The 18192-nt window shown below is 40.5% G+C and overlaps 1 protein-coding gene and 1 long non-coding RNA gene across 4 annotated transcripts; one reads left to right on the forward strand and one right to left on the reverse strand.

Moving 5' to 3' along the window:
• Window positions 1-1210: 1210 nt before the first annotated feature.
• Window positions 1211-18144, reverse strand: LOC124376615 (zinc finger protein 501-like). 3 transcript variants are annotated; one of them, XM_046835799.1, is made up of 9 exons: window positions 17789-18144; window positions 17551-17649; window positions 16146-16245; window positions 15871-15957; window positions 14618-14734; window positions 14342-14428; window positions 14086-14202; window positions 12260-13090; window positions 1211-2957 (listed from the first exon to the last, which is right to left on the reverse strand). In XM_046835799.1, the coding sequence occupies exons 2-9, from the start codon at window positions 17617-17619 to the stop codon at window positions 2194-2196; spliced, it is 2172 nt and encodes a 723-aa protein (XP_046691755.1). In that variant the 5' UTR covers window positions 17620-17649; window positions 17789-18144; the 3' UTR covers window positions 1211-2193. The 3 variants fall into 3 exon arrangements, with proteins under 3 accessions (XP_046691755.1, XP_046691754.1, XP_046691753.1); XM_046835797.1 differs by lacking the exons at window positions 1211-2957; window positions 17789-18144 and having other exon boundaries at window positions 12131-13090; window positions 16094-16245; window positions 17551-17637; XM_046835798.1 differs by lacking the exons at window positions 12260-13090; window positions 14086-14202; window positions 14342-14428; ... (3 more) ...; window positions 17551-17649; window positions 17789-18144 and adding exons at window positions 3848-3952; window positions 4029-4136; window positions 4265-4397; window positions 7172-7240; window positions 9816-9979 and having other exon boundaries at window positions 1211-3029.
• On the forward strand, window positions 9887-14098 carry LOC124376656. The gene is made up of 3 exons (XR_006923874.1): window positions 9887-10028; window positions 10130-10263; window positions 13985-14098. It is a non-coding gene; the product is annotated as an uncharacterized LOC124376656 (long non-coding RNA).
• Window positions 18145-18192: the final 48 nt, after the last annotated feature.

Here is an 18192-nt window from a genome sequence, read left to right on the forward strand (position 1 = left end):
GTATTATGTACATACAGCACTGTGAAGTTCTCCATGTACTACACTCATAAGTACTACACCACACAAGCAGCTTTACGTTCTCTTATCTTACCTCAGGTTTCAGCACAACATTGTAAACATCCCCCCAATAACAAGCTTTTATATTATCATCCCAAACTCTTCCACCTCACATTGATTCTACAGTACCCTCAGGAACAGGGGTGGAACGGTACACAGGTTTACTGGTGTGGTACAGACTTCGGTTTTTAAAGTCACGGTTCAGTTCAATTCAGTTACAGTTAAGGGGAAGGAATGCAAAATATTGCATCTACATTTAATTTCCTAAATATATGTTCTACTTAATTCAGCATACTTTATGTTGTGTTTATCAAATGCATACATTTATTTATTATCCACTTAATGTATTTATTCACAAATCAATTCCTTCTATCTTTCATTTATTCATTCATTGATTGTACATAAAACACAAAAGAATCCATATTGTGAGACTGTTGACTATTGATTTCACACATGAGCAGAACAAAACATGTTTCCGGTACAAGAACTGTATTTAAAAAGCTCTGCCCGGATTACATTTCGTCCACATCTGCACCGTACCGGAGGTCCTGCACCACAACGCTTCGGGTCAAATACGTGTACTGTTACACCCCTACTCAGGACTTTTCTATTAGGTAGATGATCATCTACTTAAGGACGTCACACAAAACATCTGCAGCTCATCTTCTGGTGAGACTTTACAGTGGAGTTCATGTTTACAGCACCTCCTGCTGATCTCTCCATCACTCATCTCAGATAAATGCATCAGTATCCGCCTTTGCTGACCCCTGCTGAACTAGAAGCAGTGATGTGTGTGCACGCAAGAATGTCAGTTTAAAAAACAATTCTGAAACAATTCTACATACAGACTGGATTATTTGTTTATTTGGACATTTAAACAATTACATTTGTGTAAGGGTATATGTATATATCTACATATACATTATATATAGTCACTGCCCATCCAACAAATAAAAGTTACCACCTGGATTTAACTAAGTACAGAGGTCAGCGCCTCCCATTGGATAATTACTGCATGGATGATTTAGTTATTTAACCTCTAAGCTTCTCATTTCTTAAAACAACCATGTGAGAAGACGCGTCCTGTGGTTGTGGAAAAGACGTTCATCTGTTTCAGGAGGGTCAAATTATTGGCATGTATCAAGCAAAGAAAACATCTAAGGAGATCCACTGAAACTAGTAAAATTGGGTTAAGAAATGTCCAGAACATTATTAAAAACTGAAAGTGTAGTGGGGGAACAGCATCTTCGAGGAGTAAGTGTGGTCAGGAAGAAATCTTGAATGATCGTGATCAGTGATCACTTAAATGTTTGGTGAAATGAAAGAGTGGAAAGAACAGTAGAGCTCACAGCTGTGTTTAATAGTGAAAGTAAGAACATTTCCACACGTACAATGTGAAGGGAACTCAAGGGATTGGGACTAAACAGCTGTGTAGCCTTAAGAAAAACACTCATCAGTGCGGATAATCGGGAAAAAAGGCTTTCATTTGCTAGGGAGCATAAAGATTGGACTCTGGAGCAATAGAAGGTCATGTGGTCTGATAAGTCCAGCGTGATGGTGCATCAGGGTAAGAAGAGAGGCAGATAAACTGATGCACCCATCATGCCTAGTGCCTGCTGTACGAGCCTGTGGGGGCAGTGCTGTGATCTGGGGTCGCTGCATTGGTCAGGTCTCAGTTCAGCAACGTTATGTCCTTAAAGAATGAGGTCAGCCGACCACCTGAATATACTGAATGACCAGGTTACTCCATCAATGGATTTTTTTTCTTCCCTGATGGTGCAGGCAGATTCCAAGATGACAACACCAGGATTCATCAGGCTCAAATCATGAAAGAGGAAAGTGGTTTAGGGAGCACAAGATCATTTTCACACATGGATTAAACACCACAGAGAATCCTTGGGATGTGCTGGAGAAGACTTTGTGCAGCGGTAATCAAAGCTAATTACAACAATTGGTAAAACTATTTTTTGGACAGGCAGTGTGTGATATATATTTTCTCATTTATAGCATTTGACAGAATTTAGATTGCTCTCTGCAAAATCACAAAGTTCATCTGAGTTGATGCAATAATAAAAATACATTATAATAAATGCATATTTGTTGTGCATTTAAGTTCGAGTTTCAAACGGCATGACCCTAAGGTACTTCTCCTGTGTGAATGGCCTTATGAGTCAGGAGATCACTGTGTCGATAAAAACTCTTCCCACACTCTGAACAGTGATGGGGCTTCTCTCCTGTGTGAAGGCGAAGGTGTCGTTGGAGACTGCTGTGACGGGAAAAAGTCATTCCACACTGGGAGCAGTGGTGAGGCTTTTCTCCAGTGTGAGTGACCTGGTGTGCTTTTAAAGTGCTCCGGCAGTTAAAACTCTTCCCACACTGTGAGCACTGGTAAGGCCTCTCTCCCGTGTGAACACGCTGGTGTTCTTTAAGACTGCCGGAATGGCCAAAACTTTTCCCACACTCTGAGCAGTAGTACGGTTTCTCTCCAGTGTGAACGCGTTGGTGTTGTTTCAGGATACTGAGGCGACCGAAACTCTTCCCACACTCTGAGCATTGATAGGACTTCTCTCCCGTGTGAATACGTTGGTGGTGTTGGAGACTACTGGAATGGCCAAAACTTTTCCCACATTCTGAACAGCGATACGGCTTCTCCCCTGTATGAACACGTTGGTGTTGTTTCAGACTACTGGAACGGCCGAAACTCTTGCCACAGTCTGAGCAGTGATACAGCTTCTCTCCAGTGTGAATGCTCTGGTGAGTCCGGAGGTGACTTTGTTGCTTGAATCTCATCCCACACTCCAAACAGTGATGGAGTTTCTCTTCAGTGTGAATGCGCTGGTGTCTTCGTAGATTTGAATGGCCAGTAAAACTCTTCTCACAATACAAGCATGGGTAGATATCTTGCTCAATACTCGGGCTTCTTGATGTCACAGCATTCTGATACAGGGTTTCATATTCCTCGGAGTGCCACCCTGTAAAAATGGAAGTATTACAAACTCATTGTGTAATAGAAGGTTTTGAGTTGTTAAGCAGCCTAAATTACAAGATCGAACAGACAAAAGATGAAAAGAAGGCATTAGGGCTGTGATGGTTCATCAGGAAGACCAGGTGGCCAAGGGTCCCATTCACTGCTAGCATTTACATGTGTCTTGCTTAATCAGATTTTAAGTGGTCAGGGCCAGGAACAGGATCAAATGTGTTTTGAAATTAAAAACACATTCACAAAGTAGGTCAGAACAGATGAAAGACTATTTTAAGAAGTCTAAACCCATATTCCACACCAACACCAAAAGTCCTGCAACTCCTTACCAATGAGAAAAGACCAACCCCCAGTGTATTTAGACCGTTCTTGAGCAGAAGAGCTGAACATTATTGTGTTTTAAGGCTAAGCTAACAATCCAGTAGCCCTGACCTTAGTTTGATAAAGTGTTTCAAAACACTTCATCTGCTCTCTCCCTGACACACTGGATTTACTGAAATTTGCATTAACCCTGGCATTTCACCAGTAGGTTGAAAAACCTGGGACTTTATTTGATTGGAACTTCCTCTTACACAGACCACAAGCAGTAAGGAAGAGCAGCCACACTAATACCATTCTCAAGTTTGCTAACAACCTAAGATGATGAGAAGACCAACTTGGAAGTGGTAGATAAATCAGCTAGTCTAGCACATGTGACCCAAAGTTTCCAGCAGATACAACAATGTAACAATCCCGATTCACCTCACCTCACTTTTCTTTACAATGAGAAGAAATAGAAAGCATAGTGTAAAAGTGTCAGTGATACTTAACCCCACTCTGCTGTAGAGGTATAGTCTTCATCTTCAGACTCTTCCTCTTTGATATAAAATCCATTTAGTTTGTCTTCGGTGTCCACAGAGCCTGATGTTTCTCCATCTGAAATTCACAAAATACCTTTAAAGTCAAGTAAACCTCTGAAGAACAGTAGGAGGAATGCACTCTGATGTCTTACAGAGATAGTCTTCATTTTCAGGTTCTTCCTTTTTAATATATTTCTGTTCATCCACAGGGGTGATGTGTCCCACAGGGTCTGGTTGTGTTTCACGTGGAATTTCACCATCTAAAATTTTTAAGAACAAAACACACAAGATGCAAGTCAGTGATCTACAGCCATGTTGCTGTGAATCCACCTTGATCATGACTATATTGAGCAGTGCCAATGGGCTGTAATGTGTCCGTTTGACTTACAGACATAGCCTTCATCCTCAGGTTCATCCTTCTTTACATTAACATATTCGCCCACAGGGTTGATGAGACACAAAGAGCCTGGTGTTCCTTCATCTGAATCTGCAGATGTTTCAGTCTGTGCATCACTATAAGCCTAGGGTGAGTAATAGTGTAAATCACTGCATGGGCTCATTAACACCTCCAGAAATCATTGTCTGAACACAGTTTGTTATGTCATCCACAAATGCAGGTTAAATCTTTAGCATGCATAGGCAAAAGCTGCAACTCTGATGGTATGGTGGTGCATTGGTGCCTGTGGAATGGCTGCTTGTACATTTGGAAAGGCTCCAGGGTCCTTGTGCTACAATAGTAACTTCATCTATTACAATAGCATGGCTTCGTAGTAGAAGAGTCTGAGTGCTGAACTAGTCCGCCTGCAGTCTAGACCTTTCACCATTTGGTGCATCATCACACAGAAAATACAACAAAGGAAACCCAGAACTGTTAAGCAGCTAAAATACTGTATGAGAAACATATTGGACAACATTCCTCTCCCAAAACTTCAGCAACTGGTCTCCTTGGTTCCCAGATATAGTATGTAGACAGAAGACGTGATGCTACATAGTGGTAAACATGATCCACTTTTCCTGAGATCCATTTTACCCATCAAATTCATAACTACATTCTTTACTTAAAATTGTATATATTATCAATTTAAAGTCTTGATGTCTGTTTTACTGTGAATAGAATATAGATTTATGAGACTGGCAAATCATTGCATTCTGTTTTTATTTACATTTTGCTTTCTGTCCTAATGTTTTTGGAATTGGGGTTGTAACAATTCTAATAAAACTTTCTGCCTAACACAGGGCTTGAACCCAGACCCTGAGTCTCATGTCCTACAAACTGAGCTAGCCAGGCACATCATTTATGATTGAAGGTCACCATTGTTTAGAGCATCAGGGGATTATACACAGGTAGCAATTCAATGCTATACACAATTTGGCAAAGGTATTGGGACACCAGACTTTTCCAGCCAAATGTGTCTCTTCCAGACATCTTTGGATGCACGGGAATGAAATATTTCTTTCACTTGAACTGGGAGACCTAAACCTTGGGATGAACTGGAATACGGACTGCACCCCAGGCCTCCTCACTTCAGTCAGTACCAGACTAACACCTTTGTGGTTGAATGAATCTCCAAAAAGCGCCACAAAATCTAGTGGAACATTTTTTGATAATATTACAGATTATAAGGTTTTTGTAAAAATCTCTAAATCCTAGAAAGGTGGGGGATGCAGCCTATGAAGGACCTGCAAAAGCAATTGCTGTCACGAAAACTGCTGAACCTCCTATTTCCTGACTGGGTTCATGCCTTGAGACTTTAGTGGTAACAGTTAATCTAGGTGTATATGTACTGTGTATGTCAATGCTACAGGTGGAGTTGCAGATAAGTGAGGATGCATAAAAAACAACCATACCCACATTTACATGACGTATGAACCATGAATCCCTCACAGCTAAAGGAGAGCATCTGACCCAGCTCCTCAACCTGCCTTTTGCACTTTCACACACACATAGAACCCTATGTATTAGCTTAGTTGATACCAGGTGACCTTTTGGGGATCTTGGTGTCAGCTATGCCCACAAAACCATATTGTTGTTTGGTTTAAAACTCCATTTCTGTATTGTTTTACACATTGTCTTTGACAGATTAGAGATTCTTTTATTTCTCACCATCTCTTCTATCAAGCTAGACACTCTTGCATAAGGGTTGACAAAGTGCAATAGGTTCCAAAAGGTTCATTAGGAATATTGTCAATTTAACCAGAAAGAATCTGCCTGTAGTAGACCAGTGCCCTGTTTCCTGGCTCAAACTGCGAGGGTACTGGGCAATTCGGTTGCTCTTCGGTTCTGCTCACACCTACTTAGAAATAAGATTTGGAATGCATCAGTCAGGATTTCAGCCTTATCATAGCAGAGACGCTGCTGGTTAAAGTGGTAAATGACTTATTAGCCTCTGATCATGGTTGTGTCTCCTTACTTGTGTTGCTCGTTTTTCCTTGTCTCCACTGGCTCACTCATAAGGGTTAAACTTACAATTACAGGGAGCAAATTTATGCATTTTTATAACAATTGTATCTGTGCAAAGCTGCTTTGAGACAATATCCTTTAATGAAAGAGAACTACAAATAAAACTAAATTGAATTGAGCAGACATGGTGTTTGCTGTGGGATGGTTTCGCTGGTTAACAGCATACACACACACACACACACACACACACACACACACACACACACACACACACACACACACACACACACACACAGGTCTTATTTTGATCCAGGTACTCTTGTTGTTTTTGTGCCTGTATTTCTACTTGAATTTAATCTTGTTTTGCCTCAATGCAACACATCACTCTCGATACAATGCAACATTGCCGTGCCATTCTAACCTGCATACTTTCCTTATCCCCCAAACATGATGCATTCTCTCCTGGTCCCCTGACACCTCACACTGATTTATTCTTTTCATAGAATGCTATTCTTCATGCTGCTACTGTCGCATCTTATGATAGATGCTTACATTTGTATCAAAAAAGTATAAGAACACTACGGCTTTAAGGAACGTTTTTGTTCATCACGCACTGAAATGTAACTCAATAGTCTCAGAGGGCATGGAGGTGTGTATATGCATTCTCTCCATCAATAACCTGAATATCTTTCATACACTTCCTGCTGTCTGTGTGACTGATATTCCTGGACCTTTGAGTTTCTGCTAGCTCAGAGATGAACCTAAAAAACATCTTCCCAGAAGAGTGGAGTGAAATGGGGACTAAATCTGGAAAGATGTTGAAAAGAGAGACAGTAATCTTCTGGACAGGTGTCCACACATTTTTGTTCATACAGTGAAGGTACCAAGTGTTACCTGTGAGACAGCAGGAGCAGAAGTGTGTGGTTGGACATCTGCTGACTCCATTAGAAGGTCTTGAAGGTCCTAGATGATGAGTTTGAATCACACATCGAGATTTCATTATAAGTTAATCACCACATCATTTAATTAAATAAAATATATCTTAAATTAAACAATATAAATTCAGATCATAAAATGCTTTTGGTATTAAAACATTTCTCGCTCGTTTCATTGATGTTAATAAAGTTTTAGTTTCTAATTATTCCTTCTGTGCTTTAAAGAGTTTTTCTCTTAGATCAGTTCAGATAAACTCTAAGCTTTACCTTGTGATTTACATAAAGCAAATGTTCCTAATAACTGCATTAAATACCTCAATCTTTAAATCAGTCGCATTTCATTTTCAAATCTGGGTCAATTTTAAGAATGAAAGGAAGAGGTTTTTGAAGAAGTTCTGATTTTGCTTCAGAAAAGGATGAATGTAGGTTTTATATCAAATTTAAATGCTTATTACTTAGTTCTTTTTTAGATCGATTACAATTTTATTATTTATATTTAACACAGAAATTGAATTCTACTAATCTACTAAAATAAGAGCTAATATTCTCACCATCTTCAATCCATTTTGCTCAGGATTAAATTGAGAAGATATCAGGAGGAGACGCTATAAAAATCAGTGTGATCTGTAATTGCGAGTGGTGGATGAAGTACACAAAGCATGTAGTGGAGTTAAAGTAGTGATACATTTAGTAAAATGTGACTCCAGTAAAAGTTAAATTGTCCCTTTAAACTTTCACTCGAGTAAAGACGCTGCCCACCTTCCCAACTGCTCGTACCATCAATTCATAAGTTGTCAGTGTTCGTTATTGACTACGCAAATCTCCTAATGACACAAGAGCTATAAATACTATCAAACAATAAAATAAAAAATAAAAAAAGCCCGAGTCCAGTGTGGATCATGTAGACTGGTTATGGCGGACCACCAGCTCACACCGGATCTCCTCTGTTTTTTGTTTTCGACTCTGAACAAATTTCACTTTGAGGACAGGTTTGTTCATATTCATGAAAGTTTGTGAAGTGGGAAGCGTCTGCATTTACCTTCACATGTACTCAAATATCCAAAGTACTGGTTCATTATAACTATAATGTTTATATCATCTTTAGCGCTCGATCCTGATTGGTGACTCGCTGCGTTTCACGTTTTTATGCTCGTTAATAAAAAGGAACGACTCATTTTACAAAATGTAGTAAAAAGTGAGAGATTTGAGTTAGAAATGTAGTGAAGTTACTGTGAAAATCTCCACAGATGGAAACACTTCAGTAAAAGACAGATACACGAAAAAAAATTAAGTACATGAACTAATTCATTTTCATCATCACTGTTCATCACTACTGTATACACACCTTTCTGCAGTGTTACACACCAGCCAGGGAACACACTCCTGATCAATACACACCTTTCTGCAGTGTTACACACCAGCCAGGGAACACACTCCTGATCAATACACACCTTTCTGCAGTGTTACACACCAGCCAGGGAACACACTCCTGATCAATACACACCTTTCTGCAGTGTTACACACCAGCCAGGGAACACACTCCTGATCAATACACACCTTTCTGCAGTGTTACACACCAGCCAGGGAACACTCCTGATCAATACACACCTTTCTGCAGTGTTACACACCAGCCAGGAACACACTCCTGATCAATACACACCTTTCTGCAGTGTTACACACCAGCCAGGAACACACTCCTGATCAATACACACCTTTCTGCAGTGTTACACACCAGCCAGGAACACTCCTGATCAATACACACCTTTCTGCAGTGTTACACCAGCCAGGAACACACTCCTGATCAATACACACCTTTCTGCAGTGTTACACACCAGCCAGGGAACACACTCCTGATCAACACACACCTTTCTGCAGTGTTACACACCAGCCAGGGAACACACTCCTGATCAATACACACCTTTCTGCAGTGTTACACACCAGCCAGGAACACTCCTGATCAATACACACCTTTCTGCAGTGTTACACCAGCCAGGGAACACACTCTGATCAATACACACCTTTCTGCAGTGTTACACACCAGCCAGGGAACACACTCCTGATCAATACACACCACTGCCAGTCCTAACATTCACATCACTCAACTCTTCTTTACACACACACACACACACACACACACACACACACACACACATCATTTATTAAATCTACATGAATCCTGCAGGATTTCCACCTGAATATTACTCCTGTGTCAGGAATCACTTCATTCTCACTAGTGCTCAAGTGGGTTTTGTCTCATCGCGGTGATGAAGCTGGAAGTTTCCTCCTTTCTGTTCTCTCGGCTGTTAAAGCGGTCTGCTGGATTGTTGATGATTTGTGATAAACCTGTGATTAGTGATGATGATCTGCTGCTGGAGCACTGGGTTTGTATCTGTCACTTACTAAAGTCGATCTGTTTAATGAGGAACCAGGATCAGTCATTAAACAGTCATTAAAGTCTGTTCTCCTGAAGTTCCTGCACTACACTCAAAGTAAACAAATGACACTTAAAGATGATGATGAAGAGACCGCATGAAGAGCGCCATCTTACCGGAAGTGATTCAGCCTCTAACTGTTAGCCGAACAGCTCAGCTGGAGGAACTTACCTCAGGAATGACAGGAGAACGGAGTGAAGATCCTGAAATACAGACACTCGGTGAAATCTGCGACTGTAAAACACCTTCAGGAAGATTTTTCACGCTAAAGAAGATGAGATCTGTGAGAAACCTGTTCTCAGAAAGGGACAAAAACCCTGCAGCTCCTCCCTCTGTTGTGGGTTTCAATCGATGTTAGTGGTGAAGCGCCATCTGTTGGAGGAGGTTGGTATTGACATCACATCACAAACTGAGTTCCTCAGACCGTCTATCACTCAAACTCACATTCTTCCTCTTCTTCTTCCTCTTACATCTTCTCCCATTAGGAGTCTCCACATCCGTCTCCATATCCCGCTGTCCTGCCGAAGTGCAGATAAACCCTTAAGAGACACCATGTAAAAATATTTAACAGGGATGAAGAGAAAGCCAAAGAGAGAGAGATGGAGATAATGAGATAAGCGTAAAGATTAAACTCGAGGAGGGAGAAGAAAGATTCTTTAGAAGATCAGCAACTCTCTGTATCCTAAAAAAGTCTCAGCACTTTAAAGAGATTATGATCATCTACAGTCAGTCCCGAAGTGTTTCACCAACTTTCATGGGTCCATTAAAAACAGTGGTTTATCAAGTCCCAGGTTTCCAAAAGATTTTAAAACAGTTCTGGTCAAAAGTTGGTGCATGTGTCCCTTGTAGGACATTTTTGCTACCAGCCATTTTTATTTATCTAAATTACCTTTTATTTTTCTCAACTGTTCCTTCCCAGTTTTTTAAAACCTTGTCTTTTTTTTTTTTTTTGCATGACTGAACCTTCTGTCAGATATACTCATTTATAAAGAAGTTCCCCCGGGAAGTTTGGGCACGTTTAACTGACCAGTGCCCAAATAAAAGCACATCACTTTTGCTCTAGTTAATGTTTGAGGATATTATATCAGAGTCTTCACCTGCGTATATCACTGTTTCATCAGCATACGATGACAGATGGAAGGCATTCTAACAACCAGGGATTAAGAACTCTTAGCTCAGCTCTTGGTCTGTTCTACGGCTAGAGCGTAGAGCAGTCCTCTTATGTCTCATCTAGAGAAGAGGCACAACATCAAAGGACTTGCATGGACAGGAAAACTGTAATAACACTGGATTTATTGGGTGATTGACTTCAGTAACTGACAAGACCAAAATAAGTTTAACCACTAACTTAAATAATCAAGCAAAAATAAAAATAAATACAATGCCAACTACCCACCAAGACCAGGGTCTTCAAGAAGAAATGGCATGAGACTCCATACTACCCCAATTTTACTATTTACAGGCTTTACATGGTTATTTACATATAACACCTAAAAAAATTAAAAGTTCTATTGGGTAGAATACACCTTTTCCAACAATGGTTCTGATAATCTCCAAAAGCTTCTCAAGACCAACAGCTAGCACTTCTGAATTCAAACAAACAGCAATTAGATCCAAAATGGCTCTCCTAACAAGGTGTAGTGAGTGGCTTATAAAGTGGGAGCACCAATCAGGAGGCAGCAGCCAATCGGATAAGGTTTCTTACACATGACACAGACAACGTGAACATAGAGAAATGAAGCAACCATAGGGTTGAAACAGCTGACAGACAGCAACCATGTCAGACTCGCCTGAACTTCACTTTAAAAGCAGCACCATTAACCTTCAGTAGACTTTTAATGTTGCATTTAAAAACTCTTATTTTGTTGTTCTCCTCCGATGTATTCGGTTTCCATCATCACAGTGTCACTATTCTCATTCATCAGACGTCTCTGACGATGCTTTCCTGTGTGTTAATCACCACATCATCAGTGCCAAGCTCTGTATTACTGCATCATCATCCTGAGCTCTGAGCTCAGCCAGTGTTAGGCCATGACCACACGAACCCCCTGCCTTCTTTACCATGTTCACCAATAGAATTCACACCACCACCACCACCACATTCTCATTCTCCTCCACACAGTGGTGCTGCATTAGACTTTTAATCCCCTCTATATCCTGAAACCTGGGTGTTCTGGTGTTAAAGTGAAATCACTTGCTAAAAGAGAAAAAACTTCTAGAAAATCTATCGGAAACAAATCGAAGGAAGAGGAACACGCCAGGCATGAACCTACTCCCTGTAAGAGAGGGAGACGGAGAGAGATGTAGTAGATGTCTGTCGTTCCCGAGGCTCTCGTGTGGTTTTGGACTTGCCCACTCTTTCTTACAGCATTGTTTCAAGTTATTAAAAACATCATGTGTTCTCTCAGTAGCAGGCTTTTCTGCCATTCTCTAAAGCCAACACAGATTTAATATTAAAATCTTTAAAAGTGAATCGAGAGAGCGAGTGAATGGTTTGTCATTTTTAATTCCGATCATGAAATTAATAACATGATTAACATTTTAAATTGTTCTTTTCCGAACTTTAACACATTCCATTTCAAGTCGAATACAGTTGAAGAGCATTCAGTCTAAGCAGGAGAGCGTCTCTCCGGTGTGAACACACTGGTGTGTCCGGAGCTCAGTTTTCTGAATAAAACTCTCCCCACACTCCGGACACTGATGCTGTTTTGGTCCGGTGTGAAGGCGTTGGTGTCCCTGGAGATGACTCTGTCGGTGAAAGCTCTTCCCGCACTGCGAGCACTGATACGGCTTCTCTTCAGTGTGAATGCGCTGGTGTGTATAGAGTTGACTCTGCTGATGAAAGCTCATCCCGCACACCGAGCAGTGGTACGGTTTGACTCCGTTGTGAATGACCTGGTGAGCTTTGAGGTGGTTTTGTCGTTTGAAGCTCTTCCCGCACTGTGAGCAGTGGTAGGGTTTCTCTCCGGTGTGAATGCGCTGGTGTATCTGGAGATCCCCCTGCCGAGAGAAACTCTTCCCACACTGTAGGCACTGGTACGGTTTCTCTCCCGTGTGAATCAGCTGGTGTGACGTGAGTCCCTGCCGATAAAAAAAACTCTTGCCGCACTGCAAGCACTGATACGGCTTGTTCCCCGTGTGAATGCGCTGATGCCGTCGGAAATTACTGCGGTCGGAAAATACTTTCCCGCACTCTGAACAAGGATGGACGTCTTTCTGCGCTGGACTGAACGCCTTACTGCTGACAGAACCACACACTTTAGTGTGCGGAACCTCAGAGCTGCTCCTGGGTGTCGGATTCTCGTATCTCATTTCTCCTGATGGAACCAGTCTCTTATACTGCTCAAAGTGACATCTCCTGGTGTGTTTGTGGAGGTAAATCTCAGATGTATAGGAAAGCGAACACAAGGAGCAAGTGAAGACTTGTGACTGGCCATCATCCATTTCTAGAAGGATAAACGTTTAAAAGTTTAGAAATTTATTGTAAAATAAATATCTACCTACAATATATTGTATTTAATATAGGCTTATAGGCTATGACTTATGGATGTATCATATAGTGTAATCGTGCCATTCTACTTATCTTAAAAACGAAAATCATCCTGTGGTACCGCTTGGCACTTCTAGTAGATACCAACAAAACACAACAGGGTACGGAATCTCATGCTTCTTGGAATCTCAAATGAATCCATGTCATGCAAGTTCCATTAAGAGCACTTACTTTGTCACACAAGAAGGTTAATTCATTATATTAAACGACCTTCCTAGAGCCTTTGGTCTTATTACCAAGAGAAAATCCAAGCAACTTAACCAAGACCTCAGAAAAAAAATCTACTGGACCTCCACATGTCCAGTTCCTCATTAGGAGCAATTTCCAAACTAATGGTACAAAAGCATATAAACATCTGCATACAAATGAGCCTTGTTACCACACGAGACTGCAGAGCTCCAAATGACATCATGGTCATGTTGAACTAAAGTAGTAGGAGATAAATAAGAAAAAAAACAATTGGGGAACAATTTGGTTCGAAGAAAAAGTCATCTTTGCCATAGAATCTATTATTAATACATTTATTCAATTATTAATTCGTATTCAACATTATTATTATTATTATTATTATTACTCCTGTTTGTATGTATGGTTATATAAACTGTATTTTTATATTGCACTTCAGTATGTAAAGTTTAGATTTAGATCTCCTTTTATTTTAATTTTAATTGAGTTACTTTTTACTTTACTTGAGTAGATGTTTAGACCTGTAACTTGTACTTTCACTTGAGTAGGATATTTTCCATCTCTGGTAATTCCAACTAAAAGCAGTGTGTGTTTTTTTCCACAGTTCTGTGATGGAGAGTGGAATAAAACATGTGGCTCTGAGGTTCTTTCTAATGAGAGGAACACAGGAACAGAGTGAGTAGAACAGTGTCAGTGATACTTAACCCAATACTGCAGTTGTACAGAGGAAGTCTTCATCTTTAGGCTCCTCCTCTTCTATATATTTGATCTGAAATCCTCTCTGTTGGTCTGCAGTGTCCACAGAGCCTGATGTTTCTCCATCTGAAAAGCCATCAATAACATTTTAATACTTTCTCCTCTGTAGAACACTGAGGGGATCATGGGGATTGGGGAGGAGAGCAAATGAACATAGTAAAACATATGAGTCCAATATAAAGCCTTATACTCTCAGTACTCTTACAGAGATCATCTTCATCTTCTTCCTTTTTCATAGATTTCAGTTCATCTGCAGGGGTGATGTGTCCCACAGCCCCTGATGCTCCTGCACCTGAAATCAATAAGGGTGTAAGTGAGTGATCTGGGGCTGGGTTACTGTAGGGGTAAAGGTGTGTGTGTGTGTGTGTGTGTGTGTGTGTGTGTGTGTGTGTGTGTGTGCTTTTCAGATGTGCCTCTTTGAATTCTTTGGAATTACACAGGAATGATTACAGGAACAGAATGAGTGTCAGTGATACTTAACCCAATACTGCAGTTGTACAGGGAACGTCTTCATCGTCAGACTCTTCCTCTTTTATATATTTGATCTGTAATCCTCTCTGGTGGACTGCAGTGTCCCCCAAGCCTGATGTTTCTCCACCTGAAATTTCACCAAGTACATTTAATCATTTCACCTCTGTAGAACACTGAGGGAATTATGAGGTCAAATATAACCTAGTAAAATGTATTGGTTTAATCTGACTCTCATCTCTCTCTAGTCTTATAGAGCATGTCATTCTGATAAGACGGAGATTTTGCTCATTGGACCAAAAACCAGTATACAGAAGCTCCAGCATCTCAACCTGCATTTAGAAGGATGTTCTGTAACCACTAGTTCAACAGTAAAAGACCTGGGAGTTATTTTAGAGCAACTTATCTTTTAAAAATCATATCAACCAAGTTACAAAAACTAGTCTTCTTCCACCTTAGAAATATTTCTAAGTTAAGAAACATGTTGTCTATATCTGATGCAGAGAAGCTCGTCCATGCGTTCATGACCTCCAGACTGGACTATTGTAATGCATTACTAGGTGGATGTCCTGCATCATTAATAAACAAGCTTCAGTTTGTCCAGAATGCAGCAGTCAGAGTCTCACAAGGCCGAGAAAATATGATCACATAACCCCAATCTTATCGTTCCTGCACTGGCTTCCTGTTAAGTTTAAAATCCACTACAAACTACTGCTTCTTACCTACAAAACACTAAATGGTTTATCTCCATGTATCTCTCCAGTCTTTTAACACGCTACAATCCGTCACGCTCCCTGAGATCTCAAAACTCTGGACTTCTAGTAGTTCCTAGAATAGCAAAGTCCACTAAAGGTGGTAGAACATTCTCACATTTAGCTCCTAAACTCTGGAATAGTCTTCCTGACAGTGTTCGGGGCTCAGACACACTCTCCCAGTTTAAGTGCAGATTAAAGACGTATGTTTTTAGCGAGTTCTACACATAACACACATCACATCATAACCTTGTGCTCCAGAACATCTGATCACATCACATTATCAACTTGTGCTGTTAATATCATGAACAGCAGCTACGCTAATTCCTCTCCACTGCTTCTCTTTCTCTCCCCATCCCGAGACACCCTGAGGTTGCTCCAGCCCCATTCATGTCCCACCTCATGAAGATTGTGGACCTTTAAAAAAGTAGATGCTGACCCCGCAATTCGAAAATTCTGTAAAGCTGCTTAGAGACCATTGTGAAAAGTGATTCAGAAATAAACTTGAACTTACAGAAATAACCTTCATCTTCTTCCTTTTTGATATATTTCAGTTTATCTGCAGGGGTAATGTGTCCCACAGACCCTGGTGTTTCTCCACCTGAAATTTCAAGGTATAAGTCAGTGATGTTGAATTGCTGTAGTTGTTAATGTGTGTGTGTGTGTGTGTGTGTGTGTGTGTGTGTGTGTGTGTGTGTGTATGCACACAGTGTTTCTGAGATAAACCTCAAACCCACCATGGTCAGGATAAACAGTAACAATGGGCTGCATTGTGTCCTTCTGACTTACAGCCATAGCCTTCATCCTCAGGTTCATCCTTCTTTACATGCTTCAGTTGGTCCACAGGGTTGATGTGTCTCACAAAGCTCGATGTTCTTGATGTTTCTCTCTGTACATCAACAAACAGAGCTAATGAGAAGTAAGGAATTATTTAGCAAAGAAAATCAGCGCTAGATGATGAGCATCAACAGTCTTACTAACTACCTTTGGAATCTTTTTGGAGATGCACAAGAATTCCATATCATCTACTCTGGAGATATGAGGAAAACTAAGTACACCTTACTGCTTCTATAGGATTTAAGAGGCTAAGCATCAGCCAGGTGCTGCTAATACATTCTTTTGATTATTTGAGCTAAGAATGAGTGTGATCTCCTCTATAAAAGTCCAAGTTTTAGCAGTCTACTGGTCTGGAGCATTCAGGTGTGTGTTAAAACAACAAGACTTCAGCGATGATCTTAGAGAAGCAGCTGTTGTTGCCCATCAATCTGGGAAGGGTTATAAGGCCATTTCCAAACTATTTAAAGTTAATCATTCTACAGTGAGAAGTGAACACATTCAAGACAGCAAGTTAACATCAAGATCAGACTGTGACGTCTCACCAAATGCCTCATGCAAGAACATCATACTCTGGAGATTTCAGACGTGTGGCTTTAATTTCACTCACATTTGTCATACATTTTACACAGAAATACAGTTTATTAATACAAAGTTAAAATGTTTGGAGACAAAAGTGTATAACTGGTGCTTCTCTGACCCACGTGTGTTACACGTCTGTGATTTCATCATCACGCTAGAACAAAGATTCTGCATGAAAATTGGCAAATCTGCCACAGAGACACAGCAGCGCTGCAACAAGTCGTTCAAGGTGTTTCGATCGGCACTCGTGCTACAAGAGCAGAAGAACATCACTGGACGACCATAAGAGATCAGGAAGACCTTGGATGGGCTCAAACCCCGGAAACGTCTAAACCGTTCAGCAACTCGTGCATGATGATCGCCGGAGAACAGTCCACATGATCTCACTTCCACACACACCCTACCTGCCAGATTTGGCTCTAGCGAACTTCACCCTGTTCCTGAAGATGAAGATCCAGCTCGTAGATCACCGTTTTAAACATCACTGTGCAGAATCAGCGCAAATTGCAGAAGGTGTTTGACAGTGTTTCAGAAGAACTTGTTTTGCTGTGCATGGACACTATTTGGAATTTTATGGTGTTTAATCAGAGATATATAAAATGCTTTATTTTTTGATACAACCTCATATTCTGATAATAACTGATCCTTATCTTCAACCTAAACCTCAGATTTCCTTTAAATCATGGAATCTGACTCCCAGCCCTGTACCTTCATCCCATATTCTAATAATCCGATTAGATCTCAGACAGATCAGACATGTGGAGGTAGAAAGTGCTACCTGTGAGACAGCAGCAGGAGTATGTGGAGCTTCTCTGCAGGAACATGGTTGGACCACTGCTGACTCCATTAGAAGGTCTTACAGGTTCTTAAAAAGGGGCTCAAATCACACATCAAGATTTCATTATAAATTAACCATCACATGCTTTAATTAGATAAAATATCCTAATAGTATCTATTAAATAAAACTGTAGTAAAGTGTAAAATAAATCAGTAAATAAATCCAGTTTATAAAATACCCTGTGTTTACGGGTTAGCAGCTCCACCAGGGTTACTGAGACCCAATCCCAAATCTCTCCTCTTTCACTAGGTAGTGAACTACACAGGGTGACTACACCACTCTATCTCTCCCTAATGTAGTGCACTTCGAAGGGAGGAAGGAGGGATTCGGGATTCAGCCACAAACTGTACAACAGCTCAGCTGGTTGAATTTACCTCAGGGATTAAAGAGAAACGCAGTCAAATAAACACAATAACAAGCTTTTATATTAAAATAAATCTGGTTAATATCAAATTTCCCCTCTGGAGATGATTATATCAATGAAAAGGGAATAACATAAAACAACTCCGCCTTGATTTTCTTCTATTTTTTCGGCGTTTTACCCTCTGTAGGTGTAAATCCTGCTGTCTAGTGGGCTGGAGA

This window comes from Silurus meridionalis, chromosome 23, assembly GCF_014805685.1.
Source record: "Silurus meridionalis isolate SWU-2019-XX chromosome 23, ASM1480568v1, whole genome shotgun sequence".
In the NCBI taxonomy this organism is placed as follows: domain Eukaryota; kingdom Metazoa; phylum Chordata; class Actinopteri; order Siluriformes; family Siluridae; genus Silurus; species Silurus meridionalis.

Bases quoted from the DNA above. Each gene is read 5' to 3' on its own strand.
- LOC124376615 (XM_046835799.1), bottom strand. From the start codon at position 17,619: ATGGAGTCAGCAGTGGTCCAACCATGTTCCTGCAGAGAAGCTCCACAT. The intron at 16,246-17,550 runs GTAGCACTTTCT...GTTGATGTACAG, and splicing joins CTCCTGCTGCTGTCTCACAG to AGAGAAACATCAAGAACATC. The intron at 14,203-14,341 runs GTAAGAGTACTG...ATGGCTTTTCAG, and splicing joins AGAAGATGAAGATGATCTCT to ATGGAGAAACATCAGGCTCT.